The following is a 24467-nucleotide window of genomic DNA, read 5'->3' on the forward strand; positions in this document are numbered from 1 at the left end:
TTCGGCCTCACAGTGTCAGTCACTTCCCATCCAACGACGTTCCGTGGGCCTGTGACTGAGACAACACTCAGAACAGAGTTTGCGTCATATAACAAAATTAGGATGTGTCACTGCAAACATCAAAGTTAGTAAAACGAAAACATTGATACCAAGATTGGGATCGACAAGTTGACACCGGCAGAGACCGGTGACGGCAGCGTAGTGGACGTGGGCACAGACATGCAATGACTCGGAATGAGGTACACTTGTATTACCCCTATTTGTAACAATCAACCCTATTTGTAACAAAATTTAATTTTCAAAAAAACTTTACCGTATATGTTGAAATATTAATAAAATATGCATATTTGTATGTTTGAGGGCAATTTTCTTTTTTTTACTTGTCAAAACTCATTTTTCCGAAACTGCTTTTGTTACATATTGGGTTGATTGTTACAAATAGGGGTGACATGTGTCAACCCTATTTGTAACAATCAACCCTATAACCTGCACAACGAAAGTTAATCTAACGAGCATTTTCGGAATAAATTACTTTCGACAAGGAAAAAATAAAAATTGCCCAAAACATACTAATATGTACATTTCATCAAGATTTCATCAAATACGGCCAAGTTTTGTAGAAAATTAGGTTTAGTTTCAAGTTGGTTAAATTTTGTTACAAATAGGGTTGATTGTTACAAATAGGGTTGACACGTCAACCCTATTTGTAACAATCAACCCAATTTGTAACAAAAGTTAACCCCATATAGGTTTAGTATGATTTCGGTCAGAAAACAAGATTTTAACATTTTTGACCGAAAATGGTGAAAATTGCCCCAAAACAAACCTTTGGCATGTATCTGCACGACTTGATTATATCTTACGAGTAGGGCTCTTATCCCTAGGAACCTGCACAACGAAATTTAATCTCACGAGCATTTTCGGAAAAATGAGTTTCAACAAGGAAAACAAAGAAAATTGCCCCCGAACATACTAATATGTATATTTCATCAAGATTTCATCAAATACGGCCAAGTTTCTTTGAAATTTAGGTTTTGTTACAAATAGGGTTGATTGTTACAAATAGGGTTGACACTTGTCACCCTATTTGTAACAATCACCCAATTTGTAACAAAAGCAGTTTCGGAAACATGAGTTTTGTCAAGGAAAAAAAAAAGAAAATTGCCCTCAAACATACAAATATGCATATTTTATTAGTATTTCAACATATACGGCAAAGTTTTTTTTGAAAATTAAATTTTGTTACAAATAGGGTTGATTGTTTCAAATAGGGGTGATAACACTCTGTGTGTCATCGAACGGAATCTTTCGAGCTCGCCAAGGTCGTGAACTGTGTGATATTTTCAAAAGTCACGGCATCTCTGAGAATGAGAATTACTGTTTCGATCGTGTCGTTGCATTAACTTCATAAACATAATTGTAAATATTCTAAATAACTCAAAATACTATGGTTATCCGTCGCTAGCACGATGCCGAAAAGCTATGTCCGCCGATGGCCGACTTGCCTTAGCATCGGTACAGCGCGAGACAATGATTGACACGTTCACATGACCGAATCCGTATGTCTGAATTGGTGAAGATACTATTCGATGTATCAAAATTTCAGCTTAATGAGATTTATGAATGAGAGTATCTCCTGGGTGACGGGCCGCTTTACTCATTAATGAAAGTAATCCGCATAAGTAAAACACAAATCGCGACGAAATTAATGCAATTTGTTACAATAATTTTGATCCATCTACGTCAAGAAAAATTAAGGAGGCTGTTCATGTGATATATAATCCCATGGTATTTTTCTCTGTTTGACGTCATCGTATACTCGTGTTTATCGCAGAGCCGTACAACTAGTCGCCTTCGGCTCGAAGTTGTACGGCTCCGAGAAAAAACACTCGTATACGTTGACGTCAAACAGAGAAAAATACCATGCGATTATCTATCTATCTATCTGTCTGTCTATCTATCTATCTATCTATCTATCTATCTATCTATCTATCTATCTATCTATCTATCTATCTATCTATCTATCTATCTATCTATCTATCTATCTTGTATGTATGTATGTATGTATGTATGTATGTATGTATGTATGTATGTATGTATGTATGTATGTATGTATGTATGTATGTATGTATGTATGTATGTATGTATGTATGTATTTATGTATGTATGTATGTATGTACACAGATGTGCTCGTTGGAAATTACAGCGTCCGCTGTCAAAAGCAGAGCGTTATGATTACAAAGAATTAATATCTTATACTTAAGTTTCATGCATCCTGCAATCTTTAGATAGAAAGTCAGAACTGAAAATATCCTTAGCTCCACACATTCATTTATATAGTGTTTCTAAATGGTGTTGAAACTTGATAAATAATATTTGTTCTGGTGGCGACTTTTTCAAACCAACTCAGAGCGTTTGTTTGAACAGTGTAGATTTATCAGCATATACAAAGATTACATAGCTTGCTTATTTTGGTGACCTCGATGCTTTGTAAATCATTGACCTGGTCCTTTTTCTTAAGAGACCAAATGAATGTTCTCTGTCTCTGTCTCTGTCTCTGTCTCTGTCTCTCTCTGTCTCTCTGTCTCTCTCTCATGTGATTACATCAAGTACAGATCAAAAGTTGGTCATAACTCATAGTTTAATGGATTTCACCGATCGTCAGATGACAAATAGAATTCAAATGACTTTCTGACTGTCATATCTGCATTTAGAGATTAGTTCTGAACGTTTATTGAGAAGACTTGACATCTCGATTGATCGCTTGGTAACGTTTGAGTGAGCAGATTCATTGGATAGGATCGACATTTAATTTCATATGGCCCGTCCTTTTCCTGCAATTTCTATATATATTTTGATAATATTTTTGCTATTGGCTTGCTTTGGATGGTTGAAAGGAAAACACATGACGGCTTAGTTGACTCACACCTACACTTATCCTCATATATCGTCCTAATGTATAGTGGTCAATTATTGATGGAGCATCAAATTACTCTAACGTAAGCAAGCGATGCAATGTCTCAGTTTATCATTAAAGCCACATACAATCAACAGATTAATCCTCGCAAATCTACGCAGTTACTAAATGGTCTGAGTTGGTTTCAAAGTGTCGTCATCAAAACAAATATTTTCGAATTTCAACGCCGCCTAGAGCTATAGTACAGTGGTACGTGGTCAGTTTATGAAGGAAGTTTTAGTGGCAGGACGAGCATCAGCAGATATCTTTGATGACCTTTTGACATATATCCCATAAATTAATCACGGATCAGAAACTAAGATAATCCGTGGCGCCCGATTCTCATTATTTATGTGATAACTGATGACACAGCTCCACTGCTGTTTGACATTGAAAAGGTCGCACGCGTACGTCGTCGACCTTTTGTCCAGGGATTCAACTTTGCCCTATAACTACTATCAAACGACTCTAAGGCTTCGCATGGCAAACAGCGCATTGCTATGCAATTGAAGGCTCACGTTGCTACGGCTTTCCCGTTTGAAAAAAGGACGGTCGTAACATGGCTGATAGCTGACAATTTTCTTAGCCATGACGTCATTACTGTGTGCCAGCCTTGATTATTCTGATAACCGACCAACTTTAGTCCGATGAAACACAATTATACAGATTACACTTGAATAATTCTTCTTGTGTCATCGCCTGACCTTCACATATGATATAAAAATAAAATATTAATAGACACCTTGTTATCAGTAAATACATATAAAAAAGGCTCTGTAATGATGTACATGTGACAGGCCACGGGTGCCTACCTTGATATAATTTTCTTTGTTTGAACAAAATCTAATCTTTCAATTATTTGCAACAAGCTTTATATGAGATCCTAAAATTATTTAAGGCGTTTAATTGGCCTGGGGCCTAAGAAAGAGAATTGTTATCGATTCTGACTACCTTCTGCAATCATGTCGGCTTATCGGCACTCCTACGACTTAAATGGGTCACCTAGGGACATTAATGCAGCTTTTGAACATGGCGGGCATGCTGCCAACGAAGCTAAGAGGACCGGAGTACACACTTGCAACCCACTGGTGGGTATGCGAGAGTACAAGCTCAATGCGCTTAAAACCTCCCCTGGGGAGACCTTGTACGAACTCATTATGAAATGTGCAAAGATGATTTGACGCCATTTTTGTGGATACAAAGAATGTAGGTACTAAAGTTGAGATAATTTTACCTCTCACTTACAAACAAAAAATATTGCACAGTAATTGTAATATTGATTAGGGAGAAGAGCGCTTTAAAGATACAGTACGCAAATTTTAATGTGGTCCAAACTTTGCGCTTTCATTGTTCGAGGTACAGAGAGCCCTATACAAAATGAAAGGAATAAAGACATCTTAATCGATGGTTATAGAGAAAGGGCTTGTCACCTTATCAATCAAGAAACGGTCAAACCACGATCGTGAGCTATTTTTTGAGATTTTTTACCGTTTGTTTTGCTGAACTGTGTATGACCTGATTAGCCCCGCATTACCATTGCTCACGTACATAAGATTGAAAATCACGGTGGTGGCTGCATCTTTTCACATCATTTTTATGATTTGCATTTCAGACTAATGTTATGTGATCACAGCTACTGACAGATGGGTGTCTGCTTTTTACTACACTTGTACGGGAAATGTCAAGGCGCAAATCTGAAAGTAGAAATAATATCTCGGGGTACATAAAAAGTATGACAAACAATGTAAGGTGTTATACAAAGAAATGGACATTATATTCGTGTCCAACGAAAATAAAACAAAAATTAACAGAAGTAGCCTGATTTTGGTTATTCTTCACCAATAGTTTATTGTTTTAGATGGCTATTTCGCAATAACAACCAGTGAATTGGTGGGGTACAGAGGAGGGGGCATAGGTCAAACTGCCGCTAAAATTGGGATTCTCTGCATATTTTCCATATCTAAAGATATCAGGACGTGGGTACATGTCATCATCCAAAGAGACACCGAGCTACGAGGATGTAATTTAGAGCCAGTGAGAGAAAATAATATTCTGTGAAAGGAATGACTGAACATGATCAGCGTTTCCTTTCATGGCAGTAAACCACTGTCAGTTTAATTTGGAGCAACCAAATTCATATTCGACTTTTTTATATACAGCATCAATGATAATCAAAAATAACTTCCTACCAATAATTAATACGAATTTAAATTTACATTAACATTAACTGTATTTAACATGACATAAGGAACAACTAAGATAAGCAAAACTAAAAATCACTACAGGACATCCCAAACAGCAAGTGCGTAAGCTGCTTAAAACCAAACATATCTCTACAGAATCTATTATATATAAAATATTCAAAATAATCTTGATTGCCCTTATTTAACTGTTCCTACTTACTGATTCTTGTAAATAATACTGTACTTTAGCTCCTGTATGTAACGTGATGGTTCCCACAAAATCTTGACCGAAGATTTTTTTGACATCTCATTGTTTTTAAAATTCAAACTAACTGAACACTTTGATCAAGCACGATTTTCAATTATTGATTAAAAAAGTTGTCGACCAAATCCTTGATATTCACTTATAGCGGTTGGTCTGATAATTCAAAAATGCAAAACACTTTTGGTTGATGTCAATATGGTAATTCAAATGTACAATATTTTTGATCGCTATAGATTTGATAACTAAAAACTGTAATGGATGTAGATTTAATCATTCCATGCACATGACCATGGAGGTACAGCGATTATTTCGTTTGCGGCAAAATGAACACTTCTACATAGGGTACCCTAAAAGAAAGAATTCTTAACTCCGCGCATTTCTTCACTAGGTTGAGAATGCATCTCGGGCTAAATATTTGGAATCTCAATTTTATGCCATTCTTTTTTTGATCTAATACTCGTTGGGGCTCATTCTGAAGCTCTCTGTATGAGAAAAATTTTCACCGTCTTGTTTTTCGAAAATCAAAAAATTATTTTATCCCTTAGAGTAAACACAGGAACGGTTGAATTTCAAATATTGGTAAATGTCAGGTAATATGTTTCTCCAGTACTAAATTATGAACGGTGACCCCCAATTTTCATTCGTGACTTGCTAGGAGAATGTTTGAAGGTATCAATGAGAAAGTTTTTGCAAAGGTTTAAGTCTCTAACTTTCGGCAAGACGACCGATTAGGAGCTCACCGGCATATCGTGGTATACAGTGCCATTCCAAGCAGCATTTTCCAGTGGCAACTTACTATCTTAAAAATTAACTATGTTTTTTAATGAATTAGCCGGATTAGTAATGGTATTCAGATCAATTGACAAACCTCCTCAAGTGGAATAATACACAACAAATGAACACGGCTAATCCGAAGCGCTGAGTGGATGCGGCTGACACACCCTTTTCGAAACCGTTGTTGGCCACAATCCTAGCGTACTCCTTGGCGGATTCTTTCTGGGAGCGTGGTCGTTCATCGTCGTTGAAATCTACGTAGTGTATACCGAACCTCTCAGTGTAACCTTCCGCCCATTCAAAGTTATCCATCAGGGACCACGCTGTGTAAGCCTGTACGTTGACGTTATCAACGATAGTAGCTAGATAAGAGAAGAATGGATCATATGGTGATTTTTTCACACATTCTTAGTTGTACTGCTATTTGCAGCGATATTTCAGAATGTTGAAGAGAAAACTACTCATTATTTTGGAACAGAAGTTACAAATCAATTTCTGGAAACTTAAAATGTAATAAATCACTTGTGCCTATATGGAAATTTGTGACCGATATTCATAATCATCGAATATTGTTAGCAAATCGAGGCAAAACAAATATGTACAAAGTGCATGACCATGGGTTAATGAATATGCTCTATTGATATTGATTAACTCTCAGCTGATTTTCATACTTAAGTGGTAGGCTAGAGAAAAATACTGTTCCTCGGATTTTTTTGGCAAAGCTACAGAGGCGGCGAGCGAATCTCCTACCAGTTAAGTTGCTAGTGATCACTTGAAATCTACGCTTTGCAAACTGTCCACTCTGACAGGCCATTACATGTACAGGCAGAGCTGACAAAGCAAATATTGAGCATTTACACATGCTCTAGAAGAAAAATCCTGCAAAAAGTATGCACAGCAAAATTCACCAAGAGTAAACTTATTTCAGTACTGTCAAGGCGGGGTCTAACATTTGAATTTAATTAAAGTTTGACCCCATGTTCTAGTAATTAAACGTCATTGTAATGTGGAAGAATACATTTGCCGCAACTTCAAGAAGCAATTCCAAACTGGCAGATGTAGAAGCGGTGATTCTGAGGAACAAATATTCGACATTCTTCCTGTTTTTGTTAACAAACATGACATCATTTTATATATATTTAGAAAATCGAGAAGTTGCTGGAAACAATTAAATTAACATTTAATATCGATACAACTCGTGAGCACAAGACCAGACTCTGGTATTTTATGCACGGCAGACTACGTGCACAGTGACTCGCGGAGATGCCAAACAACAAAGTAAATAGGCTGATATGTACGTTGAGGGCTTTCTGTCTTACCCTTCAGGACTTCGTTGATGTAACTCCTGTAGTAGTCAATCCTGCCTTGGTCATTCAGGTCGTCGATGTCTGCTGTGGAGAAACCGTTCTCCGTCACGTACACGGAAGGGTCTCCGTATTCTTCTTTTATCCAAACCAACAAACGTCGAATTCCCCAAGGCACTGAGTACAGCCATTCCGACTCCGCTCTCGGCCAGTTTTCTCCAGGGAATCTATTGACGCCGTGGTCTTTGTCCCAGCTTGGCGGGTCAGGTTCGTGGTCGACGTTGTCGTTAACCAACAGTGAAGTGTAGTGGTTGAGTCCAAAGAAATCACTAGTGTCCTTTATGTATTCTATTTCTTCGGCAGTGAACTCGGGGAGTCTTGATTCGTTAAGTCCTTGATGTGCACTGAGATTGGCAATTCTGTTCTTCATGACTTCCGGGTAATCGCCAAGAAAGATCGGATGTGCGTACCATCCAAGCATGAACTGCATCATACGCTCCGAGGCATCAAGATCGGCTTGCTCGTCCCTGTTTTCAGGCTCGAACCAGTCACTATTGAGAGTGATACCAATGAGACCATTTTGCGTCGAACGAAATTCATCATTGTAGATATGCCACGCTTTGGCGTGGGATTTAATTAAGTTATGGGACACGATGTACGTCTTGTCGCCATTGCCGCTGACGCCTGGTGCATGACTGCCATACTCATATCCCAGTTGTGCTATGATGTAGGGTTCGTTAAGCGTAATCCAGTATTTGACGCGGTCGCCAAACTTTTCATAACAAAACCTGGCGTAATCCCCGAAATCGTCGACGATTTCTTCCCCCATCCACCCGTCATAACTGTCGACAAGTGCTTGTGGCAAGTCCCAGTGATAGAGAGTCACGTACGGTTCGATGCCAGCAGCAACGAGATCATTGATCAAATTATTGTAGTAGTCAACTCCAGCTTCGTTCTCACTACCCCTCGTACCATCAGGTAAAATTCTGGCCCAACTAATCGAGAACCTATAGTTCATTACTTTCATGTCTTCTAAGAGCTTTACATCTTCCTTCCACTTGTTGTAACTGTCGCAGGCAACATCGCCATTGTCGTCGTTTTGGACATTGCCGGGTTCGTGGGAAAACGTGTCCCATATATTAACTCCCTTGCCATCAGCATTCCAGCCACCTTCGATTTGATATGACGAAGTGGCGGCACACCACTTGAAGCCGTCGGGAAATTTGTCGAACAAGAACGCGTCCCTCTCAGGATCGTTGTAGATCTCCGGATAAACGAAATATGGTTCCTCTGACGACACTCTGGAAACGACCACGAACAGTAGAGCAAGAACGATCACGCTGAGCTTCGCCATGTTTTTCTGACAGCCGCTTTCGAGCAGCAGTCTTGACGACCTGTGGCAGAATAATGTAAAATTAACATGTGCGCGATTCACCTTATCAGGTCACGCTGTGGCTCAAACTCCCCAGACAATATAAATGATAAAAACGTGCTTTGTCTCGTGAATTAGATAGGGAAGATTCTGCTGAGTTTCTCTGGGGTGCCGTTACAACAGTTTGAAATGAGATAAATCGTACCGAAACCAAACACGAACATCAGTAAGCACGACCCTATCTGTCGGGGAAATTTGTAAAAGTAAAATAACTAATTTAACGTTTCAAGTATAGCTTTGTTCAAAAGCAAAGGTTGTAATAATTGTAGTGTACTGTTCTCGGTTATTCAGGAAAAATTTGTTCACTTTGAAAAATGTTGCTATCAGACTCTGTAACATGGGAAGAGTTGACCCGCGCTCATATCACGACCTAGTCGCAATAGATGGCTGCTCCCTTGCCGTTCAAACTATTCTTTAAAGAGGCCTTTGTTGCAGTTGATCGGTGCGTGTGCACCTTGTCGGCACGAATTCAACACGAGTTTGCGTCGTGGTCGTGAGATATGAAGGCTGGTCCTGGCAAGTGTGACCTGCTCAAATGTGACTTTGACACGTCATTGTTGAACGGAGTGCAATGGGCACAGTAATGTTAACATATTAAGTCAAACGAGGTGGTTTGATAAGGAGAGAAACAGAATTATTGTTTTCTGTCGAAGTGTTCCAGTAACATAGTGCGTTTGAGCTCTTGGAATGGCTAACCTTTGTCATACTTTTTTCTTCGGCTTGTGCGTTTTAATAAAGCGGGATGCGCCACAGAAATTCAGACTCTCAAACTTCTACAACATCCTTTAGCCTACCACTTGGGGCTCATTATAAAGCCTCTAAGCTTAGGGTTCTGACCGGCTCAGTTTTGAGGGAAAAAAAGGAATTTAATTTTGCTCCATTGAGATAAAACAGGCATGGCGGCTATTTTGAATTTCAATTGTCGGTGAATAAATGTTGGCTAATGTGTTTCTCTAGTACCAAAATTTGCACCGCGACCCCCGGATTCCTATTCTCGATTTGGAAAGAGAATAGTTAAAAGTTTGCTTGAAGAAGTTTGCGCAAAAGTTTAAGTCTTTCGAGGCACGTACTATCTTAATCCAATGTTTATTACAGACTTGGAAGCACTTAACGTTTCATGGAGATGAGAACACTGTCTTTTGGTGCAAAAAGTATCGCATTAACATAAACATTAGATCGTCTCGCCATGAGAGTATGAATCAGTGTTTGTGGACGTAAAGAGCGTTTACTACACCCATGTTCTCGCCACTCGCAGAAAGGAAGATCTCCAAAATAAAAAAAAATTACAGAGTACAATACTGTCCATGCCTGACTGACATTTTAATCCAGACTTTGAAGTAAAAAAAAAAGTTTCAAAAAAACAGGAATAAAAATCAATAAAGTAAGAAAACACTATACAAAGAAGATGTGCTGACGAATATCTACACGTAGAGGTAAAAAGAGCCTTCACGGTCAATACTGTGGATATTGAACTTCAAAAATTGTCCATCGACTTTGAACTGTGGACAACAGTATCCGCTTGATTGATTGCTCGGTGAAAGTTTATTTTTCAAAAAATTTCAATCAGAAAGTATGAGACTATATTTCTGTTATGAGTTTGGTTTTATCATATTATTAGTAAACATTATTTTTTTTATACGATATTATGGTAAAATATTTTGAAATATCAATGGCACAAAGAACGGTAACACATTTTTGCTTTGTAAGGACATCAGGTCTTGCTATTTTGTAAACTCAGAGTATCAAATGCCCACTCTAAATGCAGAGTACGTTTATGTTCGCATCACGTTCAATGAATTGTCTGGTCGACGTTTAATGTAGCTCAACAGGCGACCAAAGCGAGAAAGTCTCGCGAGAATAGTGATAACAGTTTTACTGCATTGTCCTTAACAAACCTTAGAAATATGTGTCATCAGCTGACCTCTGCCCGAGAGTTAGTTAACGAACAATGCTTTGTGATTGTAAGTGATGAGTTGGCAAAATTCAAATGCGGTTCGCCAAATGGGCTGAGTAATGAGGTGAGTGACCTTTATTTGACACATACAGATTATCACATTAGTATTGCAGTGCGCCTTCAAGCTGATCTAAATTAGATGCCTTCGTCTGAGATGTGCGTAGGATTGGCGGCTTTCTACTGCAATGAATTTTGGGGTGTTTTCAAGTGTTTAATCAGTGCGTGTTCTGAAATGCAGTTCATACACACAAATAGATTTACCTGTATTGTATGATTGTAATAAACAATTATATTTCAATCAACGAATAGCAATAAAAAAACTATCAGAAGCTTAATATGTCACGCGATTATACATTGAAAGGTTAATTTTTTTCTGCCCTTGTCGGCCATGTGCAAGGATTTTACACTGTACTGCTGAAGAGTCACCTACAACTTGTGGAAACTAGAACACAGTACATACGTACGTACAAAGACTTTGTACATCTTGAATTAGAAAACTACACCACTGCATTAAAAAGTGTCATTACATACTTTCCAAAGGATCGAAATAAGCATTGCGTACACACCATAGTCAGCAAAATTGCAGTAAGTGATTTAAAAGGAAATCTTGAGAAATTTGAGAAAGATCGTCCTATTCCTGTACGATAGTTTTGATCAAAGGTTCTTTTGGAAAAAGTAGACCATGGTATTGCCGCGTAAAGAACGACAATGGGTAAAAAAGCACGCCCTCTCAGGTACGTCTCATAAAGTACAGAATTACCGAAAATAGTCCCAGATGCATGTTATTTGTCATAATATTGCGATACTTTCCTGCTAGCAAGAACATACTGGCCTCAAGAAATCTTTTTTTTTTATCTGTTGTTGAATGATTTTCTAAGGCTCGAGAGGCCTTTGCAAGGCAACGCATTGATTGTTTGGACATTACGAAGAATAGCAAGGCTGCCTTCACAAATAGGGGGGCTGGAGGAATCTCGGGGTAGTAGAGGGCAAACTTGAGAGTTTTACTCTGCTTATAGAGGAAGGGGCTGGAAATATTTTGATTCCAAACATTTTAATGGTTCTAATATTAGTAATAATTAAACAAAATCTAGAACCATTTTATCGCATTTCATGACTTTTATCTCGAAAAAAATCTAAAAATTTGTGAATGCCATTGAATTTTCCTAAAAAAGTTTTGTAATGGGGCGGAAGCTGTAACTGTTGATATTTTTTCATATTTCTAGGCAATATATCAAATATAGTTTCTTGCTGTCTTCCTTAAAGCATGCTGAAACACACAATATTCAGTTTGTCAACAAAGCCTGTATATATAAATATTGGTGATGATTGAATTAGAGTCAAGACTGAAAGCCATTTGTCAATGGTAAAAATTCACGGTACATCTGAACAAGCTCTGTTGGTAACTGTCCAGGACAGTTCAGCATGCTGTAGGGAGTAGAACAGGGACGCAGTTGTATAAACTGATCAAAAATATTGTCAAAATTATCAATACAGCTATTGCCCTGCTACTGCCTATGGACAGTTTAACTGTCACCGCATACCGGCAGTGACAGTGATAGCTCTGACTATGAAGTAGTTAAAGAAGAGTTAGGGTCATGGACGCCCATGACAGTGAAACATACTTGTACACATTGTCAAGATCAGGCCAGAAAGCAACACATGAAAGACTATGAGACTTGACAGATATCAGGGATTTCTGAATTCTGGCATATGTAAATAATGAAATAAGAAAGAAAAAAGATGGGGTCAGTGTGCTTGATTTTCTACAAATGTACGATAAAAATGAAAAATGAATGAAATGAAAAATGAAAATGTTATTTTTTTACCAAATTTGTCATTATTACACCCAAATTTCAGAGATAAAAACGTTTATTTAATGGAATGTTTTGAGGAATATTTTGTCAGCTGACGTTTTCGAAAAAAACCGACAGCTTTGCAATGTCAAAGATATTCACACATCCAAAAATATAACTCCGTTGACATAACTCTATTTCAGAAAAATTCTGTTCTTTCGGGTGGTCGTAAGATTTTGCTCTAAAATTAATTGCAATTCAATTATATAAGCAGGTTAAAGATCCTGACGTAGGCTTGCTACCTTGCTGCGCCCTCAAACAAACCACGTGAAAAAGCTGATGGTGACATTTTAGAAAGTCATTAATGGACACTTCTAGGCTCTTGGATTTAAGAAAGATCAGTGAAATAGAAGGCCACAATCACCAAAAGTCACCGTACAACGTCCGTAAGACATTCGCTGGAACTCTGGATTGTCTGCCATAGCCAGTGAATGCATCCCACATCCTCTGCTTTTTAAGTGTATGCTGTTAATCTCTTTGATTTGAATCACATTTTTCAACGTCCGTTTCTAAAGAGTGATCAAAATTCTATATAAAACAGGGGCTACTCCCCAGCGAAACGTTCGAGCTGCCCCGACTAGCTAGCAAAGGTCGCAACAGCACGAGCGGCTGTCGAAAATCTGGTCTGTTACCAACTTTGAAGATAAATGTTACGAAAGAAATCTTTTACATTGTTGATCTACAAAAAGTCGAAAGAGAAAGTCAAGAGGCAATGTTTACTATTTTCTGACGACTGACTGCAAGCATACACTTCGCATAAGACATGTCAGGTGATAAGCATTGCTTCGATCTCAAGTAGGCGTTGTGGCGACAGGGCATTATTTAAGCCCTTCAGTATTAAGAGTGTCAAGTCAACAAAGCAAAGAGGCTGCCAATGGGCGTCGGTCGATGTGGACTTTCTGGTTGCTATACCAAGGAATAAAGTAAAGTGCTACTCAAAGACGGGTTTACGGGACCTAGAATATTCCCTTCTCTTGTTTACAGCTTACTAGACGCATTTGAAACTGGTGCAGATAATTAACTTTCCACAATTTTTGAGCGGTGACGGCTATTTTGCATTTCACACGACGGTAAATTTGCGATCGTGTGCGCTTCTTATAATATAACATAGCACAGTGACCTGTTACTTTACCCATGATTAACGAGTAAGGTTAGTTTCCAAGGGCAACAAACTGAAACTAGGCGAAATCCTTCCATTTTTATTTTACACTGAACATGAATGCAAGTAACTTACATGTAGTTCATCTGAAAACCACCGCGGCTTCGTCTTTTTCACTAAGTTTTCATCAAGTAGTTTCAAATTGTTGTAGTTACTGAGAGATGTGTGCATGCTTCATCTTACTGCACGTGTACAAGGAATCTGCGATCAAATTGAAATATCAATAAAACCTCACAAAATTAATTTTGTTAAACTTACGCTACCGTTTATACTGCACTGACGGTTATTGCTTCAGGCCCGTAATTCTGGTGTACATCTATGAGGGCGCTGTTCAGACTGTGCCATGACGTTAGTTCACTCTAAGGTATGAGCTGGTCCGGGCACATCATTATGCACAATACTCATAGTGTTATATAATTAATATGCGGCAAGATGAATTTGAATTATAACCTGTTAATAAAGTTCAGTATTTTGGGCATTGTTTCTTTTCTTGTGATAATTTTACACTCACACTGTTGTCACTTTCAAGTACAACAACACAATTCATATTGTTTTATTCTTTAAGATGCATAAATGATGAAAAACATCCTCTGACCTAAATTCAAAGTAACACTGAAATAAGTGCAATAACGTCAATAATAACTACGACAAAGAAAGCGAGAAATAACTATAGTAAATAAACAACAGACAATTTCAATAGTATAAGGCTTACAAACACAGTTTTACATTATACATGGAACACGATTGGAACTAGTTTGGGATAATTGGAATTTGAAAAATATGAAGATCCAATTATCCCAAATTAGTTCCAATAGTGTTATGGCAAAATGGCAATGCAAAAGAATAAAAAAAATATCTAGGCCATGGCTATCTTACCTTTTATATAACTATTTTGATTGATTTAAACTTACAAGAAAAGATGTGGTAATCATAGACCCAGACTAAACATCTTCCAAACCTCGTTATTGAAGGAATCAAACTAAGTGAACACTGTGGCAAAGATTATAAACAGTTGACTGATTTCGAAATCTTTGAACACATTAATTTATACGGGTTGTTTTCTTAATATGAGAGATCTACATTTAATTTACTCGACTGATTTGGGGCTGGGCCAATGGCAACTACAGGAAGTTGTGTCAATTTGGAGCCCAACTATATATTGAGAGTTACTAAGTTTGATATTCACCACAACGTGTCATGAGATTTGATAGAGTTTACAATAGAAACTTGCACAAGTGGTACAACAGCACACCGGAAATGAAGACAGACGATCCGAAGTGCTGAGTGGAGTCGTCTGACACATCACGTTCGAAACCGTTGTTGGCCACTATCCTAGCGTACTCCTTGGCGGACTCTTTCTGGGAGCGTGGTCGTTCATCGTCGTTGAAATCGACGTAGTGTATACCGAACCTCTCAGTGTAACCTTCCGCCCATTCAAAGTTGTCCATCAGGGACCACGCTGTGTAAGCCTGTACGTCCACTTTATCAACGATAGTAGCTAGGTAAGAGAAGAATGGATCATATGGTTACTTTTCCACGCATTATATTCTTGGTTGTACTTCTAATTGTAGCTTTGTTTCCGAATGCTGAAAAGAAACTATATCATTTTGTACCAGAAATTACAAATCAATATTTTGAGACTTAAAACGTAACTGTAAGACCACTAAAACGTGAAAAATGTTTGTGCCATAGTGGAAGAAGATTGAGACCGATATTTCTGGTAGAACATTGTTAGCTAATCGAAACAAATCAAACAGATAATGCACGATTTTACGCTGATGAACATTCTCCATCGATAATTACTGATTACAACACTTATACACATTACACATCATTTGAGAATTCTGCACACAATTAAAAAGGGAGATCAAATGCAGAGCAAATTAACAAGTTATGCGGCATTGTGCATATTAAAAGAAAGCAAAATGGCGTATGTGTGTTTGTTTTCTACTCAGCTTCTCCGGTGAATATGCAGATTTTGAATGTGCTCACTTTTGCGCAATTTGAATTTGCGCAACGTTTTACACTCCTTTCAACCTTGTCTACTTTGCACAAACGGAAACGTTGTGGACAATTTAGTAGAACTTGTTCGTGGCGTTACGGTGGACTGTAACGGCGTATTATCTGCGTGAACTCCATGACCCTGGTTTGAATAAATTCAATAAAGTACAGACGGCTGACCATAAAAAGATGCAAAGATTGGGCACGAATTCGTGGTGGTGAAAACAAAGTAAATCACAGTATTACCGGTGTTTTAAATACCTTGTCGCGACGTTATCGCATTACATTAATATTTAGTATCAGCAGGTAACGTGCATACTGACTTGCGCCGATGCAAAACAACCGAGTACATCACAGATGCGCGCAGCTGGGTCAGTCTACACTGATCTACTGCAAATGTGTATATCGAAGTGTTTTCTTACCTTTCAGGACTTCGTTGATGTAACTCTTGTAGTAATCAATCCTGCCTTGGTCATTCAGGTCGTCGATGTCTGCTGTGGAGAAACCGTTCTCCGTCACGTACACGGGAGGGTTGCCGTATTCTTCTTTAATCCAAACCAACAAACGTCGTATCCCCCAGGGCACTGAGTACAGCCATTCCGACTCCGCTCTCGGCCAGTTTTCTCCAGTGAATCTGTTGACGCCGTGGTCTTTGTCCCAGCCTGGTGGGTTAAGTGTGTCGTTTGTTTCAGTGTTAACTAAGCGTGAAGTGTAGTGGTTAAGTCCGAAGAAATCACTGGTGTCCTTTATGTTTTCTTTTTCTGCGGTAGTGAACTCGGGAAGCCTTGATTCAGGGAGACCTTGTTGTTCGCTTAGCTCGGCAATTCTGGTCTTCATGACTTCTGGGTAATCGCCAAGAAAGATCGGATGGGCGTACCATCCTAGCATGAACTGCATCATACGCTCCGAGGCATCAAGATCGGCTTGCTTGTTCCTGTTTTCAGGCTCGAACCAGTCACTGTTGAAAGTGATACCAATGAGACCATTTTGCGTCGAACGAAAATCATCATTATAGATATGCCATGCTTTGGCGTGGGATTTAATTAAGTTATGGGACACGATGTATGTCTTGCTGCCATTGCTGCTTACGCCTGGTGCATGAACACCGTACTCATATCCCAGTTGTGCTACTATGTATGGTTCATTAAGCGTAATCCAGTATTTGACGCGGTCGCCGAACCTATCATAGCACAGTCTGGCGTAATCCCCGAAATCGTCGACGATTTCTTCCCCAAGCCACCCGCCATAACTATCGACAAGAGCTTGTGGCAAGTCCCAGTGATAGAGAGTCACGTACGGTTCGATGCCAGCAGCAACGAGATCATTGATCAAATTATTGTAGTAGCTAACTCCAGCTTCGTTCACATTATCCATTTTACCATCAGGTAAAATTCTGGCCCAACTAATCGAGAACCTATAGTTCTTAACTTTCATGTCTTCTAAGAGCTCTACATCTTCCTTCCACTTGTTGTAACTGTCGCAGGCAACATCGCCATTGTCGTTGTTTTGACATTGCCTGGTTCGTGGGAAAACGTGTCCCATATATTAACTCCCTTGCCATCAGCATTCCAGCCACCTTCGATTTGATATGACGAAGTGGCGGCACACCACTTGAAGCCGTCGGGAAATTTGTCGAACAAGAACGCGTCCCTCTCAGGATCGTTGTAGATCTCCGGATAAACGAAAAGTGGTTCCTCTGACGACACTTTGCAAACGACCACGAACAGTAGAGCAAAAACAACCACGCTGCGCTTTGCCATTTTCTCTTTATGACAGCTGCTCCCAGTTGATAACCTGTAAGAGCACGGTGTGTTAATAACTTTTGTTCGATTTACCTTATCGGGTCACGCTGTAAATTAGACCCGCCAGACACAGGTGATAATAAAAGTACTTTGGCGAACGTGTAGAGAGGAAAGGCCTGTGCGAGTTTTTTAAATGTTTTAAGGAAAACAGCTGGCGATGGAGATAAAATGTACTGAAACTAACTATAAACGAATTAAAATAAATGCGACTTTCCCTTCCATTGGAGAAATTTCCTGGGCTGTGCGTGATGATGTCATCGAAATTAGAGGTCCTGAATATGAATATAAAAAAAACACAAAATGTTATTTCAATATTATTCGTTTAAAAAAGTGAAGAATATTGCTGGAATATTGCACGGCTCCAGGATGATTTGGGGAAAGTGTACTCTCCTTCACTTTGACAACAATTGATATCATACTATCTGTCCATGAGAAAACTTTAACTCCATGCACCTCTTACGACCCCTTCGTAATCAATGTTTTCTTCTGCAGCTGTAAAAATACCATTGCCGCAATTTACCCGTACCTGTACACCTTGTCGGCACCAATTAAACGCGAGTTTTTATCGTGGCCGCGACGTATAAAGACCGACCGTGACATCACACGTGACCTGCTGCAATGTGACTCTGACCTGCCGTCGGTAGAAGTGTAATCGATACCTTCGTCCCATGTTCACTGGAGATTCTATGAGAACAGAAAATATATAATATTTTCTTTGTACCGAAGGTTCCCTGTAATATTATAGCCGCTACCTTCGTTATTTAGCTATAATATTTTGAAGTGATTCATTTTATTTGTATATACATGTAGTATTTTAATGCTCTTTGAGCAGCCTCATACCCACTTTCAAACTGCCCTGTCCCCTCAAAATATATGCAGACACGCCCACCCTCTATATAAAGGCCACCTCTCTATAGTGGCCACTTTTCTCCAGTGCCCTAGGGGACCACTATACACAGGTTTGACCGTACTTTTTTCTTTGGCAAATGTATATTTATTTCAATATGACACTTACTGTTTATTTCCAGCATACGAGTAATAGCAAATGTTAGATCCTTATCGGTGTATCGCAGATCCGAAATTTAAAGATTAGCGCGGGTCATTTATTTGCTTATCACTCAAACAACTAAACGAAGATGATGAAACTTTCAGAGTCAAAAGAGGACTTAAACCATGTAAACCAGTCAGTTACAGCAAGACTCAATGTAAGAACCAGGGACTCGGGATTTTTCGGCTTTAAATCTTGAACAATGTGTCTGGTGATAAATGGGAAACTCGTCCCCTCTAGTTCGATGTCATAAAACTTATCAGAGTTTGCAAATAAGGTGGAGCCTAACCGCTCTCATGACAAAGCAAACTCGCGAGCGAGAAGCTCGACATGCCATCTGTTCAGAACAAATAAAGGTATAACCTGCCAGCTTCGATGAAGAGAAACAGTTTCAGACATTTACAACATCAATTTTTCATGATTTCGAGTCTTGCTGTCAGTGTGAAAGTCCGAGTATTTAACGACGACTTTGAATGGTGACTACGTCTATGCTTTGCGTAATAGTTATATTCAATTTATTTCTCCAGACATCGTACATAACAAAGGAGAGAACACAAAAAGTATTTCTGCTGAGGGTAATGGAAATAGTTCAGTTTGAACTAGTCAAGTCCACGACCCTAACAAATGTGATTAATTTATACAACAGCGAGTTGGAGTGTAACCGTATGAGAAACCATTAAGCATTCATAATAGTAGTTTTACAAAATGCCGACTGCAGATTAACACGGCAAAGCAAATGACAATACACATTACAATATAATACAATACACAGTAAATTACATGAGCAAGTACGCCTTTATGGCAGCTGCAAATAATCGTCTATCTGAAATATTTCAAACATGATTTGGTAGGGAGCTCCAATGAAGTGTGGCAGCATATGTAAAGTTGTGTTTACTCTGTGTCAACCAGGAATGCACTTTAACACATGCATTTATTTATCAGTGTCTAGGTTAACAGGCGACCATTGTAATAAAAGCTGTATTTCATTCGATCAAGGAGGTCGGCCAGAACGAAGGCAACAGCTTTACTGCATGATTGATGTGAGAAAGAAAACTCGCTGTTTGTCCTGACTGACCTCAGACCGATAACCGGCGGTGTTTTGTGGCTGTAAATGATGATTAGGCAAAACTCAACCATGCTTTCACCTGATTGGCTGAGATATAAGGTGAACGACCTTTATTTGACTGGTAACGACGATTCTCTAGGATCCCGCACGCCTCAAATGGACCTATCACAGATACTTCCGTCAATGAAATGCTTGTGCCTCTGAAACTGATTGACTGTTTTTCTACTCTAATGATTTTGACTTGTTTTATAGAATCTTGATCGATGTGTGTGTTCTGAAATTCAGAAAAAAACACACAAGTATCTGTATCTAGCTGCTTTGAAAGAGATCGATCCGACGAAAGCGTGTGGTCCTGATGGCATTTCAGGAATTTTTTATTTAAAGAACTGTGCTGAAGAGCTGTCTGTTCCTCTTAAAATTATTATTTAATAAATCATGTTAATCTGTCATATGTGAAAGCCAACATGGGTTTGTCAGCGGCCGTTCGACCACGACAAATCTGATATCTTATATTAATTATATCAGCTCAGTGATGGACAAAGGAGGGCAGGTCTCTATTTACTTGGATTTTTCAAAAGCTTTTGACTCGGTCGACCATACTTTATTAATTCATAAACTTCAGTCATATGGTATAAGTGGTAATCTGTTAACCTGGCTCTCCACATATCTTGAATGTCGATTACAAAGGGTAGCTTTTGACGGGGAACTGTCATCATGGGGACATGTTACATCAGGTGTACCCCAAGGGTCTATTTTGGGTCCGCTCCTTTTTGTACTTTACATCAATGACATTTCTGAATGTATGAGCCATGCAAATTTATCTTTGTATGCTGACGATTCCAAGTTATTTATGGCCATTACTGATATGTCCGATTGCGTCAAACTGCAACAAGATATCAAATAGGTTGTGAAGTGGACGAGCAAATGGAAGTTGTCATTAAATGTTAAAAAATGTTCATGTATTTCATTCACTATGACAAAAGGTCAATATTTCCTTACAGATGTGCTAAGCAAACTATCTTGACTCGCACCAACTTTGTAAAAGACCTTGGTGTATTTTAACTAGTAAACTTAACTGGAGTATGCACATTAACCATGTTGTTTCAAAGGCTTTTAAAATGCTTAGATTTATCAAGCGTTCTTGTAAATAATTTAATAGTATCAAAGTTTTAAAAGCATTGCATGTCTCCTACGTCAGAAGCCACGTTGAATACAGCTCACTGCACCCATCTGGTCCCCTCATCACCTCATCAATTATATTTAATAAAGAAATTAGAAAGAGTCCAAATAAAATTTATCAAGTATCTTGTTTCCGTTCATCGATGGCTTACTCAAAGGCTATGTAGGCTATTGTAACCTATGTCATGAATTTCGCCCTCCCACATTGGAGAACAGGCGAAAATTTTTAGACACTCTTTTTCTTTATAAAATCCTACACTCAGTTTATAGTGTACCAGATGTTCTTGCACAGATTCATTTTAACGTTCCTGCTTTTACATTGCGTCGTGCTGTTCTTTTTAGACCAGTGTCAGCACGTACGAATATCTTGAAACACTCATTTTTATCACGATCTTAAACATATTTTAATTCTATTAGTAACAGGCAAAATTTAGATATTTTTAATAACTTTAGTAAATTTCGTCATGGATTATGTAAGATCCTTTTTTCTGAATGATTACTTTTATCTGGATGTATATCTGTGTGTCTCTCACGGTATTGCTGGTTTTTTATGTGAAATCTCGTGTTTGTCTGTTTTCGTTGTAACTGTTATATATTTATTGTTCCTGTATTATATTTTTATTTTCAAACGAACCTGTTATTTGAGCATTCGGTTGGTTCGAGATAAAATAAATAAAAAAAGTATCGAGTGTTAACAACGTGAAATAAAATTTTCAGAAAACTAATGGCAATTAAAACATTGTAATAGAACTTTCTGAGACAAAACACATGTAGCTTTAAAATGGGAAAAATAAATTTAAGACGATTATTTTCAAAAGTTTATGGCATTTTAAGCCTAGAAAAACAATGAGCCATTACCCTACTCACTTTATTGCACTATGAAATTTTTCGTCAATTAAATAATTTCGTAAATTAAATTTAATTAAAAACTAATGTAATCTTTTGTCTATACGCTGCATATGCCGATTTCATGAATTCTAAACGCCGTGAGGTGCACTCAGTTATTCGTGATGTGCGCACAATTCCTGTCAGCTCGTCGATAATCCAACGTGTCCTTTGGTAGTACCGGTACTTTTGCGAAAGGTAAGTCTTCCCTAAAACGATTGTATGGTATAAATTTCGTACGCACATGGAACATTGCATTGATGAAAAGGTACCTATACTTCGCAGAAACACAGTTTTCATGCACACCAATGCATGAACAACCTGCAAATAATCAAATCGGGGTATTTTTTGTGCAGTTTCGGGAAAACAATTACCGTATCGATGGGATATCATTTCAGATTCGATACTTCTATTTTGATGGCGGTACAAATTGAACATCTATTGAGCAATCCCTTTTAAGGTTCCAAGACAAGAAATTGACCTTTCTAAGCTAACAATTTTCTAGCAGTGAATGGGCTCAAAACCCCCGTAAATTATATATTTTCGGAAAGCCTAGATATAGGGGAACATTTTGGTTACCATAGTGTCACCATTATTTACATAACTATCATGTGACAGGCAATTTGCATAACCTTTCAAAAATCGGGTTTCCCTATCATGTTTTGTTTCAAAGCTTTGACAAATGTGGCTGAAATTTGTGTGAGTGCAAGCTGTCCTAAGGATCTTCCAAAGTATGTCTCGTAATTTTTTAAAACCTTCTTAAACAATGTTTATGCCAGAAAAACTTCCATAGCGGTGAATTTAACCCTAGTTGATTTCTTTAAAGTTGGGCTCAAATAAAAACTAAAAACTAAAATAAAAAAATTGAGACACCTTTGTAAGAGCGTTGTGACAGCTTCCATTCCAGAAAGTTTAAGTCAGATATTTTGAAGAATGGTGAAAAAACATAGGGATACCCGATTTTTGAAAGGTTATGCAAATTACCTGTCACGTGATAGTTGTGTATACAAAGGTGACACTGTGGTTACCAAAATGTTTCCCTATATCTAGGCTTTCAGAAAATATATAATTTACGGGGGTTATGAGCTTATTAACCACCAGAGAATTGTTAGATTAAAATGGTCAATTTCTTGTCTTGGAACCTTAAACAATATCAAGCATCGCCAAAAGGCAATGATAAACCCGACCCCGTAAGCTTATGATTATAAACAGATATAGCAGTCATTTGTTCAAGCAAGGTAAGACATACTCTAAGACTTCTTATACGCTGCTCTGCATTCCCTTTCTGACGAGTTCAAAAGTAGTAAATGCTGCTGGCGACTTAACTTGAAAACATGTGATTATATAAAACGCCACCTTTGATCTATCAGAAGAAAGGTAGCTACCTAGCGAATAGATTGAAAGATCCGTCGCTCGAGGGCGCTCTTTGCCCCCCCCCCCCCCCGGTAGCGCCCTCGAGCGACAGATCTTTCAGTCTACCTATCGCACATCATTGACGCGGTCATAGTTGAGTGGGAAAATTACAATCATGAGAATAGAACGGCTATAATATGATGTATGTAGATAGGTATCTATCCATATATTATCCCTAGGAACCTCACATTCTACCTTCTGTCAGAGCATGTAAACAGTCGAGGTGCGCAAGGTTTAGGCATCGACGCGAAACTACTTCCACCTTGTCAGTGACTGCCCTTGTAAGCCTTGCCATAATCTCTGCCTTAAGACTCCCATGGAGAGTGCCTTTATAACATTGGTATGTCCACAGGCGCAGATCAGTCTTATAATGTGTAAAAGGACAGATTTTTTGTTGGTTCACAACAACCAAAATGTAACCACTAGCATTTTAGCGTATCGAAAAACTGATGAGAACAACACTATAATCGATGTGGTCCGGGGATGTGGTCAACGACTTTTTAAAACCCCGAGTGTGCTTTGGATCGTGGTTGACTTCATCTTCGTAGGTAAACAACTTTTCCCAGGTAATGTCATCAGATCGAAATATAAGGAAACTAAAGCCGAACCATGACGTACCTGTCACTTGTGCGGTATTATCTACCTTGGTGTATAAAACGGACGACGACCAAAACCAACAACAATATACGTACCCGACGATACCATCCAACAAGGGAAAGGTCATTCAGAGTGAGCGCCGCATACTTGCCTTACGGGTACCGTACTCTTGTGACCTTATAAGGTCAGTTTATGAAAGGTCTAGGGTTACGGAACCACAAATGGATACATTGTAATGCTAGAGTCATAGTCCCCTTTCATTGACATCTTTTTTAAAAGGTCATACAAAATGAACCTATGATGATCAACACAGTCAATCGAGGAAAGAGGGCTTCATCGAACCGCCTTGCTTAATAAGTTTTCACGATTTATAAAGACCAACTGTTGCGTTTGAACTTAGAAAGCCGTCTATCACACATATTAACGTTCTTGCGAACCAAGCAAAACTTTTGGCCGGTTCACAAATGATTTGGCGCCAGTTGAGCACAGACACCACCAATTCAATATGATGGAATCAACGTTATTGTGATAAATTTGTCGATGTTGCAATGAGACAGAAATTACTACGAAGTAAAGAGAAACTATAACGATCACAG

General features: G+C 38.5%; 2 protein-coding genes across 3 annotated transcripts; both read right to left on the minus strand.

The window, feature by feature from the left end:
- Window positions 1–4770: 4770 nt before the first annotated feature.
- Window positions 4771–24010, minus strand: LOC139148168 (cytosolic beta-glucosidase-like). Of its 2 annotated transcripts, none has more exons than XM_070719478.1 (3): window positions 23893–24010; window positions 7498–8876; window positions 4771–6540 (listed from the first exon to the last, which is right to left on the minus strand). In XM_070719478.1, exons 2-3 carry the CDS (start codon window positions 8834–8836, stop codon window positions 6260–6262), a joined length of 1620 nt encoding a protein of 539 aa, XP_070575579.1. In that variant the 5' UTR covers window positions 8837–8876; window positions 23893–24010; the 3' UTR covers window positions 4771–6259. The 2 variants fall into 2 exon arrangements, with proteins under 2 accessions (XP_070575579.1, XP_070575580.1); XM_070719479.1 differs by lacking the exon at window positions 23893–24010 and adding an exon at window positions 9244–9438.
- LOC139148169 (lactase-like protein) lies at window positions 14410–24051 on the minus strand. Its single transcript, XM_070719480.1, has 3 exons — window positions 23967–24051; window positions 16304–17675; window positions 14410–15378 (listed from the first exon to the last, which is right to left on the minus strand). Exons 2-3 carry the CDS (start codon window positions 17421–17423, stop codon window positions 15095–15097), a joined length of 1404 nt encoding a protein of 467 aa, XP_070575581.1. The 5' UTR covers window positions 17424–17675; window positions 23967–24051; the 3' UTR covers window positions 14410–15094.
- Window positions 24052–24467: the final 416 nt, after the last annotated feature.

The sequence above is a fragment of the Ptychodera flava genome, chromosome 13 (assembly GCF_041260155.1).
Source record: "Ptychodera flava strain L36383 chromosome 13, AS_Pfla_20210202, whole genome shotgun sequence".
Taxonomy (NCBI): Eukaryota; Metazoa; Hemichordata; class Enteropneusta; family Ptychoderidae; genus Ptychodera; species Ptychodera flava.